The sequence below is a fragment of the Pipistrellus hanaki genome, assembly GCF_964339955.1.
Source record: "Pipistrellus hanaki genome assembly, chromosome: 1".
NCBI classification, from domain to species: Eukaryota; Metazoa; Chordata; class Mammalia; order Chiroptera; family Vespertilionidae; genus Pipistrellus; species Pipistrellus hanaki.
Genome location: NC_140503.1, coordinates 63,099,036 through 63,120,626, shown reverse-complemented (window position 1 = coordinate 63,120,626; position 21,591 = coordinate 63,099,036). Strand labels below are relative to the sequence as shown.

General features: G+C 41.0%; 1 protein-coding gene across 3 annotated transcripts in view; it reads left to right on the top strand.

The window, feature by feature from the left end:
• EIF2AK4 (eukaryotic translation initiation factor 2 alpha kinase 4) overlaps window positions 1-21,591 on the top strand; it is a 100,306-nt gene that overhangs the window by 65,050 nt on the left and 13,665 nt on the right. For all 3 annotated transcript variants that reach the window (XR_014796879.1, XM_084905118.1, XM_084905119.1), the window contains 11 exons: window positions 585-660; window positions 1,303-1,424; window positions 3,727-3,776; window positions 4,688-4,856; window positions 6,117-6,233; window positions 8,173-8,238; window positions 10,208-10,378; window positions 10,749-10,883; window positions 13,109-13,216; window positions 13,702-13,830; window positions 15,982-16,068. Coding sequence is in view for 2 of the 3 variants with exons in the window: in XM_084905118.1 (XP_084761244.1) it covers window positions 585-660; window positions 1,303-1,424; window positions 3,727-3,776; window positions 4,688-4,856; window positions 6,117-6,233; window positions 8,173-8,238; window positions 10,208-10,378; window positions 10,749-10,883; window positions 13,109-13,216; window positions 13,702-13,830; window positions 15,982-16,068 (1,230 nt within the window). In the remaining variant the exon portion in view is untranslated. The remainder of the gene's footprint in view (window positions 1-584; window positions 661-1,302; window positions 1,425-3,726; window positions 3,777-4,687; window positions 4,857-6,116; window positions 6,234-8,172; window positions 8,239-10,207; window positions 10,379-10,748; window positions 10,884-13,108; window positions 13,217-13,701; window positions 13,831-15,981; window positions 16,069-21,591) is intronic.

Below are 21,591 nucleotides of genomic sequence, written 5' to 3'. Positions count from 1 at the left end.
AGTAATAGAGAAAGTGAGAAGATTTGTGGTAGATCAGTATAAATGTTAGAGGTCAAACAGATTTTGCTGGCTGGCAATATTAGAAAGATACCGAATTATGGATGACTCTTTATCTTTTTGCCTATCCTTTTTTAAATTTTCTCTAGTGACATAGTACTATTTTCCTAATTAGAAACAAGTGAAAAGGAAAGCTCTTTACAAAATGCCTAATGCTATTTGGCTTTCATGGGCCCGCTGTGAATCCCTTAGCTTGTGGGAGAGGACCTGATGCTGTGAGAGGTTTGCTTGCTCCACGGTGGCGCCCAGAGTCCTGGGGGGAATGTGTGTGTTTGACTAGCTCTCTCTCTGAAGGGCAAACACCAGCCTGGTTAAGAGTTTGGTCTCTGAACCTAGCTGGCCCTCCGCAAGCAGAACATGCTGTGAGACTTGTGCTTCCTCTAACCTGGATATGTTCAGAAAGGGACTAACATTGAAATCTCTTCAGTGATCCTCAGAACAAGCAATGTAATGAAAGTCACAGATTAATATTTTAGGTGATCCTTTTGATTAACCTTTGATAACATTTTAATTGATCCTATTTTTAGGGCAACTTTTCGATCCGTATAGCCAAGATGCAGCAGCATGTGTGTGAGACCATCATCCGCATCTTTAAAAGACACGGTTTGTACTTTTGAAAAAATCATTTGATCCTGTGTACATCCACTTAAAAGATGTTGTTGTTTCCATCATTAAAAGGTACTATTGCCCTAGCTGGTTTTGCTAAGTGGGTAGAGCATTGGCCTGAGGACTGAAGGGTCCCAGGTTCGATTCCCGTCAAGGCCACATGCCTGGGTTGTGGGATCCATCCCCATTGCAGGAGGCAGCCAATCAGTGATTCTCTCTCATCATTGATGTTTCTATTTCTTTCTCCCTCTCCCTTCCTCTCTGAAATCAACAAAAATATATTTAAAAGAAAAAAAGTATTGTTAACAGTTTTGGGTGCAATTATATTTTACTTTTAAATTAAATTACAAGCAACTGACATCATGTGAAATTTAAGCTTATTTGTACAATCCAACTTGTTAATGAGAAACAGATTTTAATATTACAACCTTGCTACTAAAGTACAGCTGGTTTACGGAGTCAGAAAATTAACTGGATTGTCAAAGTTAACCCTAGGTGAGCTCTCCATTGAGAACTGACCACAGACTGATAATGAATTCCACAGTCCCCATAGCAGGGGACCCACTGTCAGGTTTGTGTTCATTGTAACTTGCTTCCTGAGAAAAATGACTAGTTGTTCTTTTTTCTAATTTGGTTTAGGAGCTGTCCAGTTGTGTACCCCACTACTGCTTCCCCGAAATAGGCAAATATACGAGCACAACGAAGCCGCCTTATTCATGGACCACAGCGGGATGCTGGTGATGCTTCCTTTCGACCTGAGGGTGAGGCTGGGTGCACCCTGCTGGCAGTTCAGATGCATGTCTGGTCGTAGGGTGGCATGTCTGCTAGAGGATTACTGCCACCAGTCTTTTTGTTTTGTTTTGTTTTGCTGAACTTAATAATCTAAATGTCGCCCTTAGGAGACATATGTTTAAGGAAGTTGTAGGGGTGAGGGCATTACTGGAATTCAGTAACCCTTTGACCCAGTGTACATCCACTCAGTTAAGCACACAAATGCTTTTGGCCCTAGAAACTGAACCCTGCATTGCAGGTGCCGTGTCTGCACCTCGCGGTTGAGCTCTGCCAAATGGCCATAGCACATTAACCTGGTCCACTGAGACAAATATGTGGAGTTTTTTCTCTGCTTCCTGGGCAGATCGTTGCTAACTTTCTAACAGCAATGTCTAGAACAACTAAATTCTTAGAACAGCAGTGTCTGCTAATGGGGTGTGCTGAAATCTGCTCATGCTTGCCTTCCTTCCGGTCCCCAGGGCTCCCTCTGACAGCAGCGCTCTTACCAGTTTTCACTCACAGGGCTGGCTGCTGACAAGCCCATCTGTAGCACTGTCCGTGCATGAGACAGACACGCGTTTAATACTCCTAATGTACAGGAAGCACTTGTGAGTAGAGGAAAGAGCAAAAGGTATAACCAGGAAATTCTCATAAGAAATGCACAGGGCTGATAAACTAATAGTGAGGATCTATCAAGCAAAGGTATATCCACTTCACCCATCAGACTGGCAAAAATATTTCAGTAAATACCCAGAGATGACAAGAGTGTAGGAAAATTGGTGCTTTCATATGTTGCTGATGGGAATGTAAATCGTTAAACCTTTAGAAAAGTAATCTGAAAGTATTTACTGAAATTTAAAAAAAATGTTTTTGATACACAAACTATACCCTGTGAACCAGCAACTCCACCTTGAGGAATTAATTTAAAGAAAAATACAAATATGTTGGTGTATGAATATTAAAAGGATGTTTATTGCTATATTATCATGGTGGTCAAAATCTGAAAACTGCATGTGTAGCTATAGGAAATGGTTGAATAATTTACTATGGAATATTAAAGAAGTATAAGATAAAAATACATGTATATGTATTTAGGTATACCCATATCTATATTTGACCTGTAGAAATGTCCATAGGGTAGGGGGGAAAGTATGTTTCAAAGGAACTCTAATGTGATCCCATTTTTATTAAAAAGAAAGAGAGAAACTTAAAAAACAACAACCGAGTGTGTGTATAAGGTGCAGTATATGTTTGCATCATCTGGTATGTGTGTGGTGTAAACATGCCCTTGCATGCATGTGAATGACCACAAACACCAGCTTGTTTGTGTCACCGCAGAGTGAAGTGTCAAGGGATACACTGAACCTTTGACTGTATATTTCTGGAGAAGGTGTGGAATCAAGGCATTTCCTTTTTCATACCTTTGTTGTGCTGCTTATCGCAATAATATGTCTTGCTTTTCTGGTTTTAGAAAAAATTCTTTTATATTCTTGGTTTTTCTTATACAGTAACTTAAGTGATTTGGGATTATTTTAAGTGACAAGTGAATCAATAGCATGTCAGACATTTGGGCTCTGTTAAAGGAAGGGTAGGAATACAAACATTTATACAGTGATACTTAAAACTGGCTGCTGCTTCTCTAGATGTTAGGAGACTAAAATATAAATTTTTAAACTTAGCTCCTTTTCTGTGAGCTTAAAGTCAATTACAAAAGATAAAAAGTAATTACCCTTTAGAATTTAACCCATTGGTTAATGATGCTCTCAAATCCTTTGGGACGATCTGAAAACGATTTTACAAGTTTTGATGATTATTAGTGGGTAGTTATTAAGCATTTCTCCTAAAAGATCGGTAGGAAAATCAAGAAATTCATCACAAGAGACAATGCCCATGTTGATTGCATTATCATAAATGACGCTTAAAATTTCTCACAAATAACTTGCACTGATTTTAACTTGGCATAATAAAATTTGGCAGAGTATATTTAACTAAAAGTGAATTTTTCTCAAACTTAAAAGCCTAAAACATCCCACAATGAATAAAGCTCACCAACCTTATTATGTCCAGCAGTGGGGTCTGCTGCTGACTGACACAGTCAGGAACATTGCAAGGAACAGGAATGACAAGCAGTCACAACTTTGTGAATGTACTAACAACCACAGATTGTACACTTTAAAAGGGTAGAACTCAATGGTATATGAGTTACATCTCAATAAAGCTGTTACTTAAAAACTAAAAGGAATGTTCCAGTTAACACATCTTGACATTGACCTCTGACACTTTATTTCTCAGGTTCCTTTTGCAAGATACGTGGCAAGAAATAACATACTGAATTTAAAACGGTAAGGAACAATGAGGATTTCATTGGAGGATGTGGGGGAAAACCCAGGAAGAATGTTTTATCCTCTGTGATCCTTACACAGCAAAGGACTTGGGGGTTAAAGTGCTGAGTTTGGAATATGGCCAAACACCCAGGCACGAGGCCCTTTCCATGAAGTGCTGCGGACGGTGAGCTCCTCTGTAGGAGGAAGGTGGCAGCTGGGCGGGTACTGAAGCTCCTGCAGTCTGTTCTGTGACTGCTGAATGTCCCCAAGCAACATAGCTAATTACTTTCCTGAGTAGTTGCTTGGAAAAATAACATCTGGCTGTTCTTGATGGCCCCTTTTAAAAGTTAATTGGAGGGACAAATGCCAGTGGTCCCTGTGTGAAAACTGCCTGCATAGGCAACGGAACAGAAGCTGTGTGTAGGGAAGTGGAGTGAACCAGCAGGAGTGTGAACCCCAGCAGCTCCAGGCCTCAGCACCGGGGAAAGTTTTTGTACATTCGGATACCACAGGGGTCTGCCACCCGGGTCTTCATAAATTGGAGCAGCATTGCTGTCAACCAGGCACCCTACTTTAAGGCTCCTTTCTTCAAAAGAAATCGCAGCTCTTTATATGCTTTATTCTCAGCTGCAAGTGAACAATTAATTAATAGTCATAGTCCTAAGGTGTGGGTATCACTGTGTGGAAAGCAAGCACTTAAGGTAAAGCTATTTTTGTGTGTAATGGCATCTCTATTTCAGACATTTAATGAAAACTGGGAATTGGAACCTAGGCCATAAAGCAAGACGGTTCTGGGAAAATCTGTCTTTAGGCTTTCTCTGTCATACTACTGATAAATTTTTTCATAGTTGTTACTCTTCTTCAAAAACTTCTTATGCATATTTTATTCCAGTAAGCAAAGGCCTTAGAAATAAGGTTTCTCTCTCCAGGTTCTGCATAGAACGTGTGTTCAGACCTCGAAAATTAGACCGATTTCATCCCAAAGAACTCCTGGAATGTGCGTTTGATATCGTCACCTCCACCACCAACAGCTCTCTGCCCACTGCTGAAGTCATCTACACCATCTACGAAATCATCCAGGAGTTCCCAGCCCTGCAGGTTCTTTCCGCATTCTAACATTCTGAGTCCCCCCACCGAGTCCTTCATCGCCTGCAGAGCTGCACCCCAGCTGTGCTGACAGTGAATGACTGTCACTAAAGTGTCACAGAGTTTGATGATGTTGCTTTTGAGTTTTACCTCAGGCTCTTACCTCAGCCTTGAAAGGAAAGGCCTTTGTTTTTATCTCTTTGTTTTGTTTTGAGGGAAGGGTATTGTTTTTCTGCCTCTTCCAAAATGGAAGAAGTTAGGCTGATTCCTAGGATGCTTTTTTTAGCAGGTTCATTGCCTCTTCAGAGCCCTTGGTGGGTCCCTCCTATACCTGAGTTCTCAACTCCCCAGCTTCACTTTTCCTCATGTTTGCGTGCTCCCTAGCCACCGCTCTTAGCCCGAGGTTTGGCTCTCAGGCCTTCCCTCCCGATTCCATGGGCCTGCGCCGTTCACTCCCATCGCAGTTCCTTCTCTTGAAAGACTTCTCTACCCAGCCATGGGGTCGGCCCATTCTCCCAGGAAGCCTGACTGTTCCCCCATTGATGGACTGGCCCCCTTTCCTCTTCAACTCTCACTTGGCACAAGACATCACCCGCTTCCTTGAATCATGTTGGTTGTTAGTTGTTCCGTCACAGTGTGTGCCCTTTTTTTACACACACACACACACACACACACACACACACCCAACTATAAGAGAAAGTTTATTTAGAAATTTACAGAGGTAGTAGAAGTGAGCCAGTTTAGCAGAAAGGCAAAGTAGCATGCCTAGGGGGGATTAGAGGGGAAGGGTAAAGCACCCTCACCCTCGTGCTCCCTAAGGCAGAACTCGCCCCGGTGTGTGCTCTGTTGGGGCAGAACCTGTGTGTCCAGTTTTCTGCATGCCCCGCTGACCGCGCTCAGGACGTAGCTCAGGACTCGGAACGCTCATTCATGGACAAAAGCGGAGAGAGCTATCCCCTAGCCTGTGCTTATAAAGTCAGTTACCGTTGAACCAGACCTTTTCCCTCTTGAAGTCTGTGAATTTGCTCAGGCTTTTTAACACAGCTGAAGGCCAAAGTACCGATGTGTGTAATAAAGTGTTAAATAGTATTATACTGTTTGACTACAACAAATGAAAAAATGTATTTTAAAAATATGCTAAAATTCAGTCGTTCGCGCTCAGTTGCTTCATGTGTTAGGATCGTAAATTGGTGGTGAGATCTTAGGTTTGGTCATGTACCTACATTGCTTTTATTATATAATTAAAATAGTCTCTTTTGGGGGGTTTCCTAGGAAAGAAATTACAGTATTTACTTGAACCATACCATGTTATTGAAAGCAATACTCTTACACTGTGGGATCCCAGAAGATAAACTCAGTCAAGTCTACATTATCCTGTATGACGCCGTGGTAAGCATTTAATTACTTTCTTTTGATATTAAAAGATAAAAATAGTTCATGAGCATTCTCTTAGTGATGCAGCCATGACATTGAATTTGGAGTTGTGTCTCCTGCCCTCGTTGCTGTGAGATAAAAGGACCGATTCTCTGATTATATCAACATTAACAAGTTGAGCTTTTATTCTGGACTAGTGACTTCCAGGGTGTGTGTGGATTTTTTTAAGGGTAACTTCTGATTTAATAAGACAACCAAATTGTCTTATTTCATTTTTAGGATAATAAAGTTCTTCACTAACCTACTTTTGGAGGCAAAAAAATCAGTCCTGATACTTGCTAATAATGGCCTTTATTGAGCACCTACCCATGTGACAAGCATTAGTCTAATCTTCTTACGAGGATTAACTCACTCCATCCTCCCAAGTGCTGTTATTATACTTAATTTACAGAGGCCAAGAGAATCGAATATTAATAGTGAGGATAAAAGACTCATTCCCTGCCCTTAATTCTTCCAGCCTACCTGTGCTTACCAGCAAAGTCACTTATAGGTTTGGGTTGGTTGAATTGGGAAGAGTGGTTTAAATCTCAGTTGGGGCCTCATTTACCACCTCTTTCCTGTGGGACCAGGGCAATGGCACCTCCAGTTCCTCTTCTTAATTAGCCCCTTCATAGTAGAGCCCAGAGGGAAAACACTGACAATTTTATTTTATTTTATTATATTTTTATTGATTTTAGAGAGAGAGGAAGGGAGAGGGATAGAGAGATAGAAACATTAATCGACTGCCTCCTGCACATCCCTGCCAGGGATCAAGACCGCAACCCAGGCATGTGCCCTGACCGGGAATCAAACCAGTGACCTCTTGGTTCATGAGTCAATGCTCAACCACTGAGCCACATCAGCTAGGCTGAAAATTTTAAATCATGTGATATTATGAGGCTGGGATGGAGGTGAATGCTTATTTTTTATAATTTTTTTCTTGTTAAATATTGTTTTTTATAACAAATAAGAAGCATCTAGGAGATTCAGTAACTAACAGTACCAGACAGTCTCTGGTTAAGGCAGAACAAATAGTGAAAGTCCATAATGGCTTATTGTGTTTTTTTAAAAATATATATTTTATTGATTTTTTACATAGAGGAAGGGAGAGGGATGGAGAGTTTGAAACATCGATGAGAAACATCGATCAGCTGCCTCCTGCACACCTCCTTCTGGGGATGTGCCTGCAACCAAGGTACATGCCCTTGACTGGAATCGAACCTGGGACCCTTGAGTCCACAGGCCAAGGCTCTATCCACTGAGCCAAACCAGTTAGGGCAGATTATTGCTTTTTATACACCAAAAGGCTTACCTAACTTTTCTTTCATCTGGCAGGTATACCTCGAGGCCTCTAACATTACTGTCGGTGTCTAGTGGTTCTTTCCTTCCCCAAAATGCTGCTGCTGTGTAGCAGTGACAGATAACAGTGTGTCAGCCAGACACTCGCCCCAGGGGTCTTGCAGAGGCCTCAGGTCAGCCTTGTTCATATCCCACAGCCGCAGCCTAACTGCCAGCGTGGCGTCAGAGCCTGTCAGTCCGCGGGCTTTCCCGGGGGACAGATCAGGTGACTCCCTCCCCCACAGACAGACAGATCAGGTGACTCCCTCCCCCACAGACAGAAACCCCTGGGCCAGGCCTGTCCCCTCAGAGTGGCCTCGTCATTCAGCAAGTGCAACTTTCCCCCTTTTAATACTTTCATGTAAGGGTTTTTCACAGTTTAAAATAATGGTAAGTTTTATGTGAATTGGGGGGGTGGGGGGGGAGGGACTTTCGTAAATTACAGAATTACTACATCTTTCATGTTTAGGAGTAGTTTATCCAAAATGGAGACTGTACTTAGCAGAATTAGCCTGGAAATTGCACCTTGTTCAGGGTCATTTGGTCCCTCTCATTTCACCTTTTTCTTCTATATTAGACAGAAAAGCTGACAAGGAGAGAAGTGGAAGCTAAATTTTGCAATCTGTCTTTGTCTCCTAATAGTGTAAGTACCCTCTCATGGTGTTATTACAGTTCTCTGTGAATTTGTGAGACCAGAAAATGTCACCAAATTCTTGCTGCAGTAAGCCGGCAGCACTGCCTGCTGCCTCACAGACGGTTTTCCCGAGTGTTAATAGGTACCATGGCAACATGGGACTGAGGGAAGGGAGAAACCAGTGCTGTGATCAAAAAAAGCCTCTCCATGCTGCGGCTTAATGTGCCGTAATCATCCTGTTCTTTCTCCATCATCAGAACCCTCTTCACACCCTCGTGAAGGCTGCCTGGTGGGCCCTCCTGCTGAGGGACCTAGTACCAGCCATCCTCTTCTGAAACAGATGCTGTGGGGCTGGAATGAGGCACGGAGCCCTGCAGATTAATGGGCATCCGCCCTTCCCCACCGGGGTCTTCTAACACCTGAGAACTAAATTAAGGCTCTTGCTTTCCTGATACATTTCCTGCTCCTAAATCCTTGTGTTTGATCCCATTGGCTGTGAAGATCATCTCCCGGGGTAACCAGGTTTACTGTATCCTCCCTCCCAGCATCAGATTGGGCCCAGATCTTCGGCATAGCCACCCACACTTCACTGAGCTGCTGCAGCGCAGAAGACAACAGGGATAAGCATTGATTCAAAGTTATGTGTTCAGTTAGTTTAAAATGGAACAATTAGTATCTAATAAAGGCAGTTGGTACTCTCATTATTTAAAAATGGAACTCGAAGCACATTAAAAACCGGAGTAGAAATGCTGCAAAACAGTTTCAAACACCTGGCTCTGTCTTCTTTTACAAATGAGGCGCTGAGGCCCAAAGAGACGCTGTGAGTCGTCCTGAGTGGCATGCGTCAGAGGGTGATGGGGGAGGACCCGACCCTGGGGTGTTGACTCTACTGCTTCTGGTGTTTTATTAATGGGGAAACTTAATGTTAGAATTCTTGAGAAGAAGTTACTTAATTAAGAGAAAAAAATTAAATGAGACCATTTTAAAATTAAAATATTTTATCTTTAGTAGAGATTTTAACATTTTTATTTTTTAAAAATAATTTATGATTATATGAAACTACATTAAACTGACTATTCATTTAACTCTGAGCTTCCTGGTGCCAGTTGAGAGTTGAACCAGGTTCTGCTTGCCTACAGCCTTCAAATAGCTACAATTTTGCTGCTTAATAATTTCCACTTAGCTCCTGGAAGTTTTCTCTCTGGTCTCATGATCCCAGTTATTGCCTCTTCACCTGCTCTGTGCCAGCGACTATGCCGGCCCCAGAGAGGTCACCGCTACCCCCCACCCTCTCCCGGGAAGGACCATGTGTACCGGTGGCAGAGCCCGGAGCTGGATCAGGGTCTGAAAGACCAGGAGGCTGCCTGCAGGCGGTGACATCTAACTGCACCCCCAGATTCAAACAGGAATCGGTCAGGCAGAGGGAGGGAGGGGATTTCTGACCGCTTTGGTGTGATATTAGACAGAACAAGTCAGACTTTGCCTTCCCGTCCCCAGCCCCCTGTTTGTATGGCTGTATTGATCGGAATTCATGAGAATGAGGATGGAAAGGGGAACACTATTGGCTTGAAAATATAATGGAGGGAGGGTGGGGGCGGCCGGAGAGAGGTCAGTGGGGGGAAAAAGAGACTTATGTAATACTTTAAACAATAAAGAATTTAAATTAAAAATAGAAAGAAAGAAAATATAATGGAAGCTCTGATAGAACGAAACTCTGCTCTGCTGGGGTCAGCATTAACTATGAGTAAGTGTGTGGCTTAAAAATGAACTTGTGAGGAGGTAGGTGCCTGAAGCACTTCTCTGAGGTGCCTTAGAGTTGTTGGAGAAGGATAATCCTCATTTGGGATTGTGGGAAGGGCTAAAATGACCTTCAACTACCAATTCTTCTTCTTGGAGGTATGTGTACGAAACCTAGTGCAGAGTCAGTCCTCCCTGCTGTGGACTGACTGCAGCCTAACTGTGCCTCTCTGCTTTTTAGCTGTGTCGACTCTACAAATTTATTGAGCAAAAGGGAGATTTGCAAGATCTGACACCAACAATAAATTCATTAACAAAACAGAAAACAGGCGTTGCCCAGCTGGTGAAGTATGGCTTAAAAGATCTAGAGGAGGTTGTTGGGCTGTTGAAGAAACTTGGCATAAAGTTACAGGTTTGGCAATTGTTTGATTCTGTTCAGATTTGTAGCATTAATAACAGCACAAGAGGGAAATGGGTTTATTATATTAATGCTAATAAGTGTTTTATTGTTCTGCTTTCTACATTTTGCAACATTTGATATCTAGTCATAATTTTGGCTTCAATCAGAATTTCTGTGCAAGCATCTCGATTCCTGTTGTGCAGCAATTCTTATTGTCATTTGGCCTCGGAGAAGACAGCCATTTTTCTTACTTGGCGGGTTGTAGTGAAACAGACTTCGTACCAGATCTTACTGAGTACTTGGCTTATGCTAAATAGATTGTTCTGATGCCATTGATGGAAAGCAGTGCCTCTGATACGGTTGTGTGGCATTTCGCTTGCAGGTCTTGATCAATCTGGGCCTGGTTTACAAGGTGCAGCAGCACAGCGGCATCATCTTCCAGTTTGTGGCGTTCATCAGGCGGAGGCAGAGGGCTGTCTCTGAGATCCTCGCAGCTGGTGGCAGATATGACCTGCTGGTGAGGGCTGGCCCCAGATTTGTTGATCTGTTCTGGCTTAATTTCATTTATTCCTCAACTTGTTATTTTGAACATTTTTAAACATACAGAAAAATAGAACCAGTTGAACACCTGTATATCTTTGTTGATTTACCTCTGAGTACAGGGTTGTTGTTTTGTGTGTGTGTGTGTGTGTGTGTGTGTGTGTATGTGTGTTTTACTTTAGAGAGAGAAGGGAGAGAGAAACATCGATGTGAGAGAGATACATCTATTCGTTGCTTCCCATACACACCCGGACCAGGGATCAAACCCGAAACCTTCCAGTGCACTGAACGATGCTCAAACCAACTGAGCCACACCAAGCTAAACATACCTTTTATCTAGAATAGAAATGTCTTGTGAACCACACTTGTAATGTTTTTAAACTTTTATTTTGAAATAATTATAGATTTATAGGAAGTTGCAAAGATAGTACTGAGATGTTCATGTAACTTTTACCCACTTTCTTCCAATGGTTAAACCTGTCATCCTATATAATAAGAGAGGAATATGCTAATTATCCTTTACACCATGAGGTGTAATGACTGATCACATAACAACCTGGATCATGGATCTGCAGGAAGGTGGGGCAGCAAACAACAAGTGGGTGGTGGGGAGCTATAGGAGGGGGCAGGTCAGCAAGCTGTGAGGGGGGGTTAGGAGGGGGAGAGCTTACAGGAGGGTGGGGCAGTGGGCAGATAGCTGCAGGGGGACAGCAGCGGGCAACTGGCGCACGGATTCGTGCACAGGGCTACTAGTAATCTAATAAAATGTCAACACCAGGAAACGGACATTGATTTACTGTATGTGTATAACTCTGTGCCATTTTATCCACATATAGATTCTCATAACCACCAAGTGCAGAAACCTAATCTGCCTTTATATCCTTTTACTTCACCCCCCCCATTTATCATGTAATTGTCTTAAATACTTCTTTTACATACATTGAGATCCATATCAGAAAGTGTTATGCTTATTACTTTGATTGTCACACTCTGAGAAACTCAAGAAGAAACCTTATTGTATTTCTTCAACATTTCTGGTTTCTTATGGGAAATTTGCTGTTATTTGAATTATTTTTTTCACTATAGGAAAGGTGATTCTCACTCAATGGATTTTTTTGTTTTATTGTGTTTTTTGTGGGTTTTTTTTGTCTTTAGTTGAGGTTTATTTATGATGTGTCTTGGCTGTAATATCTAAAAGTGTTCTGTCCTACTGGGTAGCCTCTTGTGTGGTCTTTTAGCCAGAAAAAGCAGGTTTTCGTCACGGCTTTTTTATTGTTTTTCCTTGACATGTCTGGGTTACCAGTTTCTCTAGCACCCAATTCAGAACATATGAGGCAAAGACCAAACCCAGGGAACTAGCCACGTGTCATGTGGTTTCTGGCCAGTTTGCTGCCTTCTCTTCATTTCAGAATCTTTTTATATTTGTTTTCTGTAGTGTCCAGGATTTTTAGCTGTACTTAGCAATAAGAATAAGGAGAAGTGTACTTATTTATCTTGGGTACAGAACCCATATGTTGCCCTAGCTGGTTTTGCTCAGTGGATAGACCGTCGGCCTGCAGACTACAGGATCCCAGGTTCGATTCCAGCCAAGGGCACATGCCTGGGTTGAGGGCTCGATCCCCCCTCAGTAGGGGACATGCAAGAGGCAGCCATTCAATGATTCTGTCTCATCATTGATGTTTCTCTCTCTCTAGCTCTCTCCCTTCCTCTCTGAAATCAATAAAATATATGAAAGAACCTATATGTTAAATTTTAAATTATATAGTAACATAAAATAAGTAAAAAGGAAACAGGTAGAATTAATTTTAATAATGTATTTCATTTAATACAAAATATATCCAAAATTTTTAAAGTTATTAATGAGATATTTTACTTTTTAAAAAAATTCTGAATCTTTGCATCCAGTGTGTATTTTACATATAGCACATGTCAGTTCAGATTATCCATATTTCAAGTGCTCAAGCACATATGGCTAGTAGTTGCCTTATTGAACAGTACAGTTCTAGATGTAACATTTACCTAAATTTGCATGTGGGCTTGCTGCGGTCTCTTACACACACACACACACACACACACACAAAACTGTTTGTTGAACACTCTGATGATAAGTTGCTGAGAGTGCATGCACTCTAATCATTGCTTTGCCCGTAATTGCAATTTCTTCTCTATTTCGTAACCAGAACTGTGTGTCTTTCTCTGCAGATTCCCCATTTTAGAGGACCGCAGGCTCTGGGGCCAGTTCCCACTGCCATTGGGGTGAGCATAGCGATAGACAAGATATCTGCTGCTGTCCTCAACATGGAAGAACCTGTAAGTACCGGCTTGGCTTCCCAGTCGTCTCCCAGTCCGCAGTCATTGCATGGAGCCCAGATGTGGCAGTGATAGGTTCGGGTTGGTAGATTATCTTTGCTGTGATAGGCAAGCCAAAAACTTGGTGTGAGTTTTTGCCTTTCAGTCCTTAGCCTCTAGTTGAGGAACCTCGACAATCCATTCTTCCTTCCTTAGCCTCACTCTTCATCTGTAGTGAGCCCTGTAGGTGTGAGGTGTTAGAGTTGTTAACAGACTCATATCAGAACCCCTAAAATCTATCTTAAAAGACAAATGTTAAAGTTTTTTCTGCGCTATTTATTTATTTTACTATACAATTTTGAGGTAAAGGCTTTCACCCATATGTTGCTGTACAAGATTTCAAAATGCCTGCCTACATAGGAGTGCTGCTTCCATCCTGGGGCTGGTCTCGCCTACAAGCTCATAGTCTGGCTCTTCTAGATGTTATCACTCTGTCTCTGATCCAGGTCTCAATAAGCTCTTGTGACCTCTTGGTCGTAAGTGTTGGCCAGATGTCCATGTCCAGGGCCATCAACATAACCCAGAAACTCTGGACGGCGGGAATCACAGCGGAAATCATGTATGACTGGTCACAGGTAAAGAGGCACAGTGAATGGAATGCAACTAATCATGGCTTCCATGGGGAATCATCCTCCACCACTTTGGGTTCTCAAACTCATCTCTGAGGTTACAGTTGCTTCCTGTATTCGTTTCTGATTGCAGCAGTAATAAATCACCACAACCTTAGTGGCTAAAAACCACACAAGTTTATTAGCTTACATTTCTGGAATTCAGAAGTCTGAAATCAGTATTAACTGGACTCAATGCAAGGAGTCAATAGGGTTATTCCTTCTGAAGGCTTTGGGGGGAGAGTCCTTTTCCAGCTCCTAGAGCAGGGGTCTTCAAACTACGGCCCGCGGGCCACATGCGGCCCGCAGAGGAGTCTGATCCGGCCCGCCAGGTTTTTTGGGCAGTGAGCGCAGCCGAGGTGTTACAGTAGGAATTAGTAGTTCATATAGTCCGGCCCTCCAGCTCTCTGAGGGACCGTGATCTGGCCCCCACTTTAAAAAGTTTGAGGACCCCTGTCCTAGAGGCTCCTGCATTCTTTGGCTCATGGCCCCATCCTCCATCTTCAAACATGGCAGAGTAGCATCTCCTGTCCTCTCTGACCTGTGCTTCTGTCCTTACACTCTCTAACTCTGACCCTCCTGTCTCCATTTCATAAGGACCCTTGTGATTACTCTGGGCCCTCCCAGATAATCCAGGATAATCTCCCTATCTCAAGATCCTTAACGTTAGCACATCTACAAAGTCCCTTGTACTATATAATGTAATATATTCCCAGGTCCTGGGGATTAAGATGTGGATGGACACCTTTACAATCCATTATGCACCCTACCACACTTCCCAAGGGCATTCTGTGTTTAGTGTGTTTGTAGCTTTATATCCTCAGACCTCCCATAGCTGACTGAATACTTGCCTACCCTTTAGAATGTGGGGCCTTTTGGCAACTAACTTCTTACTGCCATGAGCAGACCACAGAAGGGGTTGTATCCCTAGGTGACCAAGTCGTACACGTTTACCCGCACTCACGGTGCCCCAGAGCCTGGAGAGACCCCTGGGGAAACAGCCTCTACCGGCCCTCCTGCTCCTTTCACATCACCTGCCAAGTCATGTATGAAGCTGCTGTTGTCCATTTTTGTGTTATATAAAAATTCATGTCAGAAGTAGGCTGAGCAATAATTTTGTTTCTATTGATTTCAGAGAGGAAGGGAGAGAGATAAAAACATCAATGATGAGAGAGAATCATTGATAGGCTGCCTCCTGCACGCCCCACACGGGGGATCGAGCCCGCAACCCAGGCATGTGCCCTGCCAGAAATTGAACCATGACCTCCTGGTTCATAGGTCAACACTCAACCACTGAGGCACGCCGGCCAGGTGCGATGATTTTGTTGTTCAGGTGCCATAATTTTTAATCATTTTCCAGAGCAGTATCTCTTCCATTTGTTAATTTGTTAAGTTGTTAGAGAAGTGCTCTATCTTAGCGTAAATTATAAGCCCAGTGATGTGACTTCAGTCCTGCTTCAGGGGTCTTCAAACTACGGCCTGCGGGCCACATGCGGCCTGCAGAGGAGTCTGATCTGGCCCGCCAGGTTTTTTGGGCAGTGAGCGCAGCCAAGGTGTTACAGTAGGAATTAGTAGTTCATATAGTCCGGCCCTCCAGCTCTCTGAGGGACCGTGATCTGGCCCCCACTTTAAAAAGTTTGAGGACCCCTGTATGTGACAACCCCCTGCAGGCTTCTCTCCTCCACGTTCTTTGTTTTATGACTCAATTCTGCTTTCCACTCTCCACTATTTCTTTTGTTGCCTTTCCTTTCCTCAAAGGCCTTATCTATCTCTCTCTCTCTCTCTCTCTCTCTCTCTCTCTCTCTCTCTCTCTCTCTCTCTCTCTCTCTCTCTCTCTGTGTGTGTGTGTGTGTGTGTGTGTGTGTGTGTGAAGCTTCTGAAAACCTCTTACTGTGTCCTGACCACACTGATTGCCCATGGACCCTTAAAACAATAGTGAAAGTAATGAAAGCAAAAGAGGTCTTATTCCTTCCTTGAATTCTGCTTAATATTTATAACCCCTGAAGTCGGCATGCTCACTTTGAGAATACAATTGAACGCAGTGTTTTCATTCTTTTTAATTCCTTGAGGTGGCTCCAGGTGCCTTGTGTTATTTCATACACGGTTTGTTTGTTTCAGTCCCAAGAGGAACTACAGGAGTACTGCCGACATCATGAAATCACCTATGTGGCCCTTGTGTCAGATAAAGAAGGAAGCCATGTCAAGGTAAAGACCAGAGAAAATCTTTCACAATTCATAGATTTCCACAGCTCTGTTAACTGTGGAGCACTCAATTCCCACCTGCCTGTGGGTGGGAATCCATTATTTTGTTCTTCCTCTGACTCATTATTGGAGAAAATATAAAATAAGAAAGAGAGGCTCTGAACACTTTCTTAGGGCTTAAAAAAAAAAAAAAAAATAATGGTGGCTGTAGTTTTTTCCTAGTTTTCTTCCCTTGTTTTCTTTTTCATCCAAGAAAATAAGAATAATTAGAGCTGATATTGCTCTAATGACTGGCATATTCTAGGCTACTTACTAACCAGTCTTACTGTGTTGCATGTAACTAAAAATGCTCAAACTGAAACGACTTCATAACCTTTATTTCTGTTTTTAAAGGAAAAAAAAATCAAAATCAACATTTTCCTCCTTGTTTTTCTCTTATAATGTCTTTGTCTAGTTTTAATATGAAGGTAATATTGGCTCCATAAAATGAAATTGACAGTGTTCTCTCCTTTTGTGTTTTCTGGAAGATTTGTTTAGAATTAGTATTATTTAATCCTCATTTATTTGGTGAAGTTCACCAGTAAAGCCACATGGGCTTAGATGTAGAACTATTCAGGTTGCCTCTTACTTCATGAGTGAATTCTGGTAGTTTGTATCTTTCCTAGAATGTTTCCATTTCATCTGAATTTCCAAATACTCCCTGTTCTTTCACTATACATAACATGGGTAGTGAGGTCCTCTTTCATTCCTGACATTGGTAATTTATGTCTCCCATCTTTTTTTTTTCTTGATCAGCCTGACAGGAGGTTTATCAATTTTGTCTTTTCAGAGAACCAGCTTTTGATGTTTGAGTCTTTTTTTAAATTTTTTATTAGTTTTCTATTTTATTGATTTCTATACTTTATTATTTTTTTAACCTGATAATTTTGGATTTAGTTTATTTTTCTAGTTTCTCTGACAGAACTTTACATCAGGGTTTGACAAACTACAACCTATTGTACATACTGGCCAAATCCAGCCCACAGCCTATTTTTGCATGGCCTGTGGGCCACAAACCCTTTTTATGTACTTTGTTTAAAAAGAAAAAGAGTGTGTGACCTGCAAAGCTTAAATGTTTACTATCTAGCCCTTTACAGAAAAAAAAAAAAATAAATAAATAAATAAAAATGCTGGCCACCTGGTTTAGATTACGGATTATATAATTTCTTCTTTTCTAAGTATAAGCATTTAATGCTATAAATTTCACTCTACATACTGCATTAGTTGCATATTATTTATTTAGTACTTTTTATTTTCACTTAGTTCAGAATATTTCTAATTTCCTTGATGATTTCTTCTTTTATCCATAGGTTATTTACGAGTTTCAGTTTCCAAATATTTGGGTATTTTCCAGATACATTTCTTTAACCATTTCTAGTTTAATTCCTTTGTGACCAGAAATCATACTCTGTGTGATTCCCATCCTTTAATAATGGGCTGTTGTTGTAAATGCTTCGTGTACACTTAAAAAGAATGTGTATTCTACCTTGTTCGGAGGAGTGTTTCATAAACATCAATTTGTGCACATTAGTTGATACCATTGCTTAAGTCTTCTATATTTTCCTAACTTACTTCTCTGTTTGTTCTATCAATTACTGAGGAGCATTGATCTCCAGCTATAATTGTAGGTTTATTTATTTCTCCTTTTAGTTATATCACTTTTGCTTTATGCATTTGAAACTGTTATTTGGTGAATACACATTTAGGGTTTTATATCTTCTTGATGAATTGAGCTCTTTATCCCTGGTAATATTTCTTATTCTGAAGTCTTTTGGTTAGTATTCGCATGGCTTATCATTCTCCTTCTATTTGTGTCTTCATATTTAAAGTAGGTTCTTTGGAGACAGTCACTAGTTGAGTTTTGCTTTGTTACACAGTCTTTTAGAAATTGGTGTGGTTAAACCACTTATATGTAATGCAATTATTAGAAACTATCATTTTACTGTCCTTTTTCCTTTTTTTTTTTTTTTCTGTTTTCATGTCCTCTTTTAAATTATTTTTTTTATTCCATTTTATCTCTACTCTTGGTTTACTGACTATAATTCTTTGTTTTTGGTGGGATGATTTTTTTTTTTTAATATATTTTATTGATTTTTTACAGAGAGGAAGGGAGAGAGATAGAGAGCTAGAAACGTCGATGAGAGAGAAACATTGACCAGCTGCCTCTTGCACACCCCCTACCAGGGATGTGCCCGCAACCAGGGTACATGCCCCTGACCGGAATCGAACCCGGGACCTTTCAGTCCGCAGACCGATGCTCTACCACTGAGCCAAACCGGCTTCGGCTTGGTGGGATTTTTTTGTGACTTCTCTTGGATTTATAGTACACATCTCTAACTTATCACATTATACTTTGAAAGAAATATCATGTATCTTCACATATATTACAACAGAATAATATTACAACAATATTTCCATTTCCTCTCGCTCCCAATTTTATGTGCTATTACAATATTACCTAATGCTTTTTTCTACTTATGTTATAAATCCCATTGTTAATATTTTGGTTTTAATTAGTCAGTTATCTTTTAAAGTGTTTTTTTTTAAATAAGGGGGAAATGTCCTTTATATTTACTCACATATTTACCATTTCTTGAACTATTTATTTTTTGTGTTAAGCCAGATATTATTCTGATTTAGTTTTCATTTCTTTTTCTTTTTTTAAGTTACCACCCGAGAACATGTTTTTATTGGGTTTTGTTTTTTTTCTTTGTGTGAGAAAGAAACATTGACCAGTTGTTTCCTGTTTCCACTGCCACCGAATTTGTGCCCTGACTAGGAATCAAACCCACAACCTTTTGTTATACGGGGCTGTGCTCCAGCCAGCTGAGTCATGTGGCCGGGGCTCACTTTCATTTCTTAAAGTTATTTTTGCTGGTATAAAATTCAGAATTTATAATTTTTCTTTTTCCACTTTGAAGATACATTTTATTGTCTCCTAACCTATTTTAAAATGTTTGCTTTGATCCTCTGAATATAATGTATCCCTTTTTTCCTGTCAGCTCTTAGGGTGTTTTTATGTCATTGGCTTTCTGCGATTTGAATATGACATGCCGCAGTGTGGTATTCTTTGTTTCACCGGACTTCTTTGACCTATAGATTCATAGTATTGTCAAATTTGGAAATTTTTTAGACGTTATTTCTTCAAATTTTTTGTCCCTTTCCCTCTGAGACTCTGATAATAGTCTCTTAATTATTTTATATTGCCCCACAGCTTAGACTCTTTTTTGTTTTATTGTGTTTCCCTCCCCGCAGCTTTATTTTGAATGAGACTCTGATCTTTTCTGCAATCTCATATCTGCTGTTAATCCCATACAATGCATTTCTTATTTCAGATATTATATATTTTTTTTTATCTGTACAGGTTACGTTGTGGGGTGTTTTTTTTTATGTCTTCCATTTCTTTCATTGTGGTTCTTATTTGCTTTACATTCTTTATGAGATTTAAAATGGGCGTTTTAAGGTACTTATCTACTAATTCCATCATCTCTGTCATTTCTGGGCTATTTCTATGTATTAATGTTTCACCTGGTTATGAGTCATATTTTTAGCACTTTGCATTCCTAATAATTTTTATTGGTTGTTGGACATTATAGATGTTACATTTTTGGGTGCTGGGTTTTCTTTTGCTCTCGTAAGCTCTGTTGGCCTTTGTTCTGGAATGTAGTTAGGATCTTGGATTCTGTTTGGTGCTTTCCAGGCTTGATTTTAAGCTTTGTTAGGGCAGGTTCAGGGCAACTTTTAGTCTCGGTCTAATTTAGTCCCTAGCAGAGCCCTTCGGAGGATTCTGCCTCATGCCCTATGTATTATGAGATCCCTCTACTCTGGTAAGGACAAGAACTCTTCCCAGACCTGTGATTCCAGAAATTATTATGCCCGCTTATTTCTGGTGGTTGTTTCTTCAGCTGTGGGTGGTTTCCTTTCACCCAAGCCAGGTCAGTACCTCTGCCAGAGATGTGAGTGGAGTCCTCTGCAGAGATTCAGAAATATTTCTCTGTGAGTGTGTGCCTCCCTCCTCTTTGGTCATTTGCCCTACAATTTGTAGCCAACTTGGCTTACCTGAACTTCAATTTAGTAAGACTCCTAGTTTAGGTACGCTCCCCTGCACTGCAGTTTGCAAACTTCTTCAACACAATAACCTGGGCCACTTGTAGGATAATAGCCCTCCACTGCTCATTGTCCAAAGTCTGAAACCATTGTTTACGTTTTACCTGGCTTTCTAGTTTAAAGCAGGAGGGCAATTCTTGTAGTGGTGAATTCTCCATGGACAGATTTGGACGTCCCCACTGGCAATCTGCTTGTTAGTCACAAAATCATCAGTTACCCTACGGTCACGGATCAGGCCTCAGGCCTCGTCTAGAGCAGTGATTGCTCTTGCAGTATTACCAGGAGATGACTGTCCAGCCTCCTCTGATAATTCCAGTGTCATAACACACTGCTGTTATGGTTAGCACATTTTAGAAACTTGACTCACAATCTGCTTCCCAATAGTACCATCACTGGTCCTAGTTGTACCCTCTGGAGTAGTCAAGCTAACAAACCTAATTTTTCCTACTTCCCTCAGCTACCTTCAAATAAATTTTAGGAGTCAGCTGCCATGCCACTTTAACTGTCCTCTGTTCCGGTGTAAACACTGAACTTATTGAAGCCATTCCTCATAACATGGTTTCCAGATCCTTGACCCTCTTCACCTCCTCTAGACATACTTCATCGTGTCAGTGTCTGTCTTTAAATGTGATAGTAAAATTTTACAGAGTGCTCTAAGCATGTCCTGATTAAAAGGACAGGGTCTCTGACCTCCTTCCATCCAGATACCATATTTCTCCTAATATAGCCTGTAAGTGAATTCTTAGTAACCATGTGATTCCTTTGGCTCATACTGAATTTATAATCAACTAAACCCATTAGGCTTTTCACAGATATTACCAGGTTTGGCTGGCCTTCCACAATAAGGCTTTAATTTTAGGACTTCACATTTATCTCCATTAAATATGATTTTGTTCATTGCAACATTGTTCCAGCATCTTCAGCTCTTTTCTGCCTTTTTTTTTTTTTTTTAATTTTTTTTTTTTTTGAGCAGTCATAAAAATGTTTTATTTCAGGTTATAGTAAATTTGTTCCTCCTCTAACATGATTTGAGTAGATTAGTTGTTGTTTTTTCCCCCTTCATATGCCCTAAAGATGGCAATTGCAGTTTCATTCTCTTAACCCTTTGGATTTGAAATTAGTATCAAATACAAATTTTTTTTTATTTATTTTTAAATCAATCTTTATTGTTCATATTATTACAAAGGTTCCTCATTTCTTCCCCCCTCTACCAGGTTCCCACCCCACCCTCTGCCCTTTCCCCACCCTCCATTGTGCTCATCCATAGGTGCACAGTTTATGTTCAGTCTCTTCCCGCATCCACCACTCCCCTTTTCCCCGAGAATTGTCAGTCCACTCCCCTCCCGTATCTCTGAATCTATTATATTCAACAGTTAATAT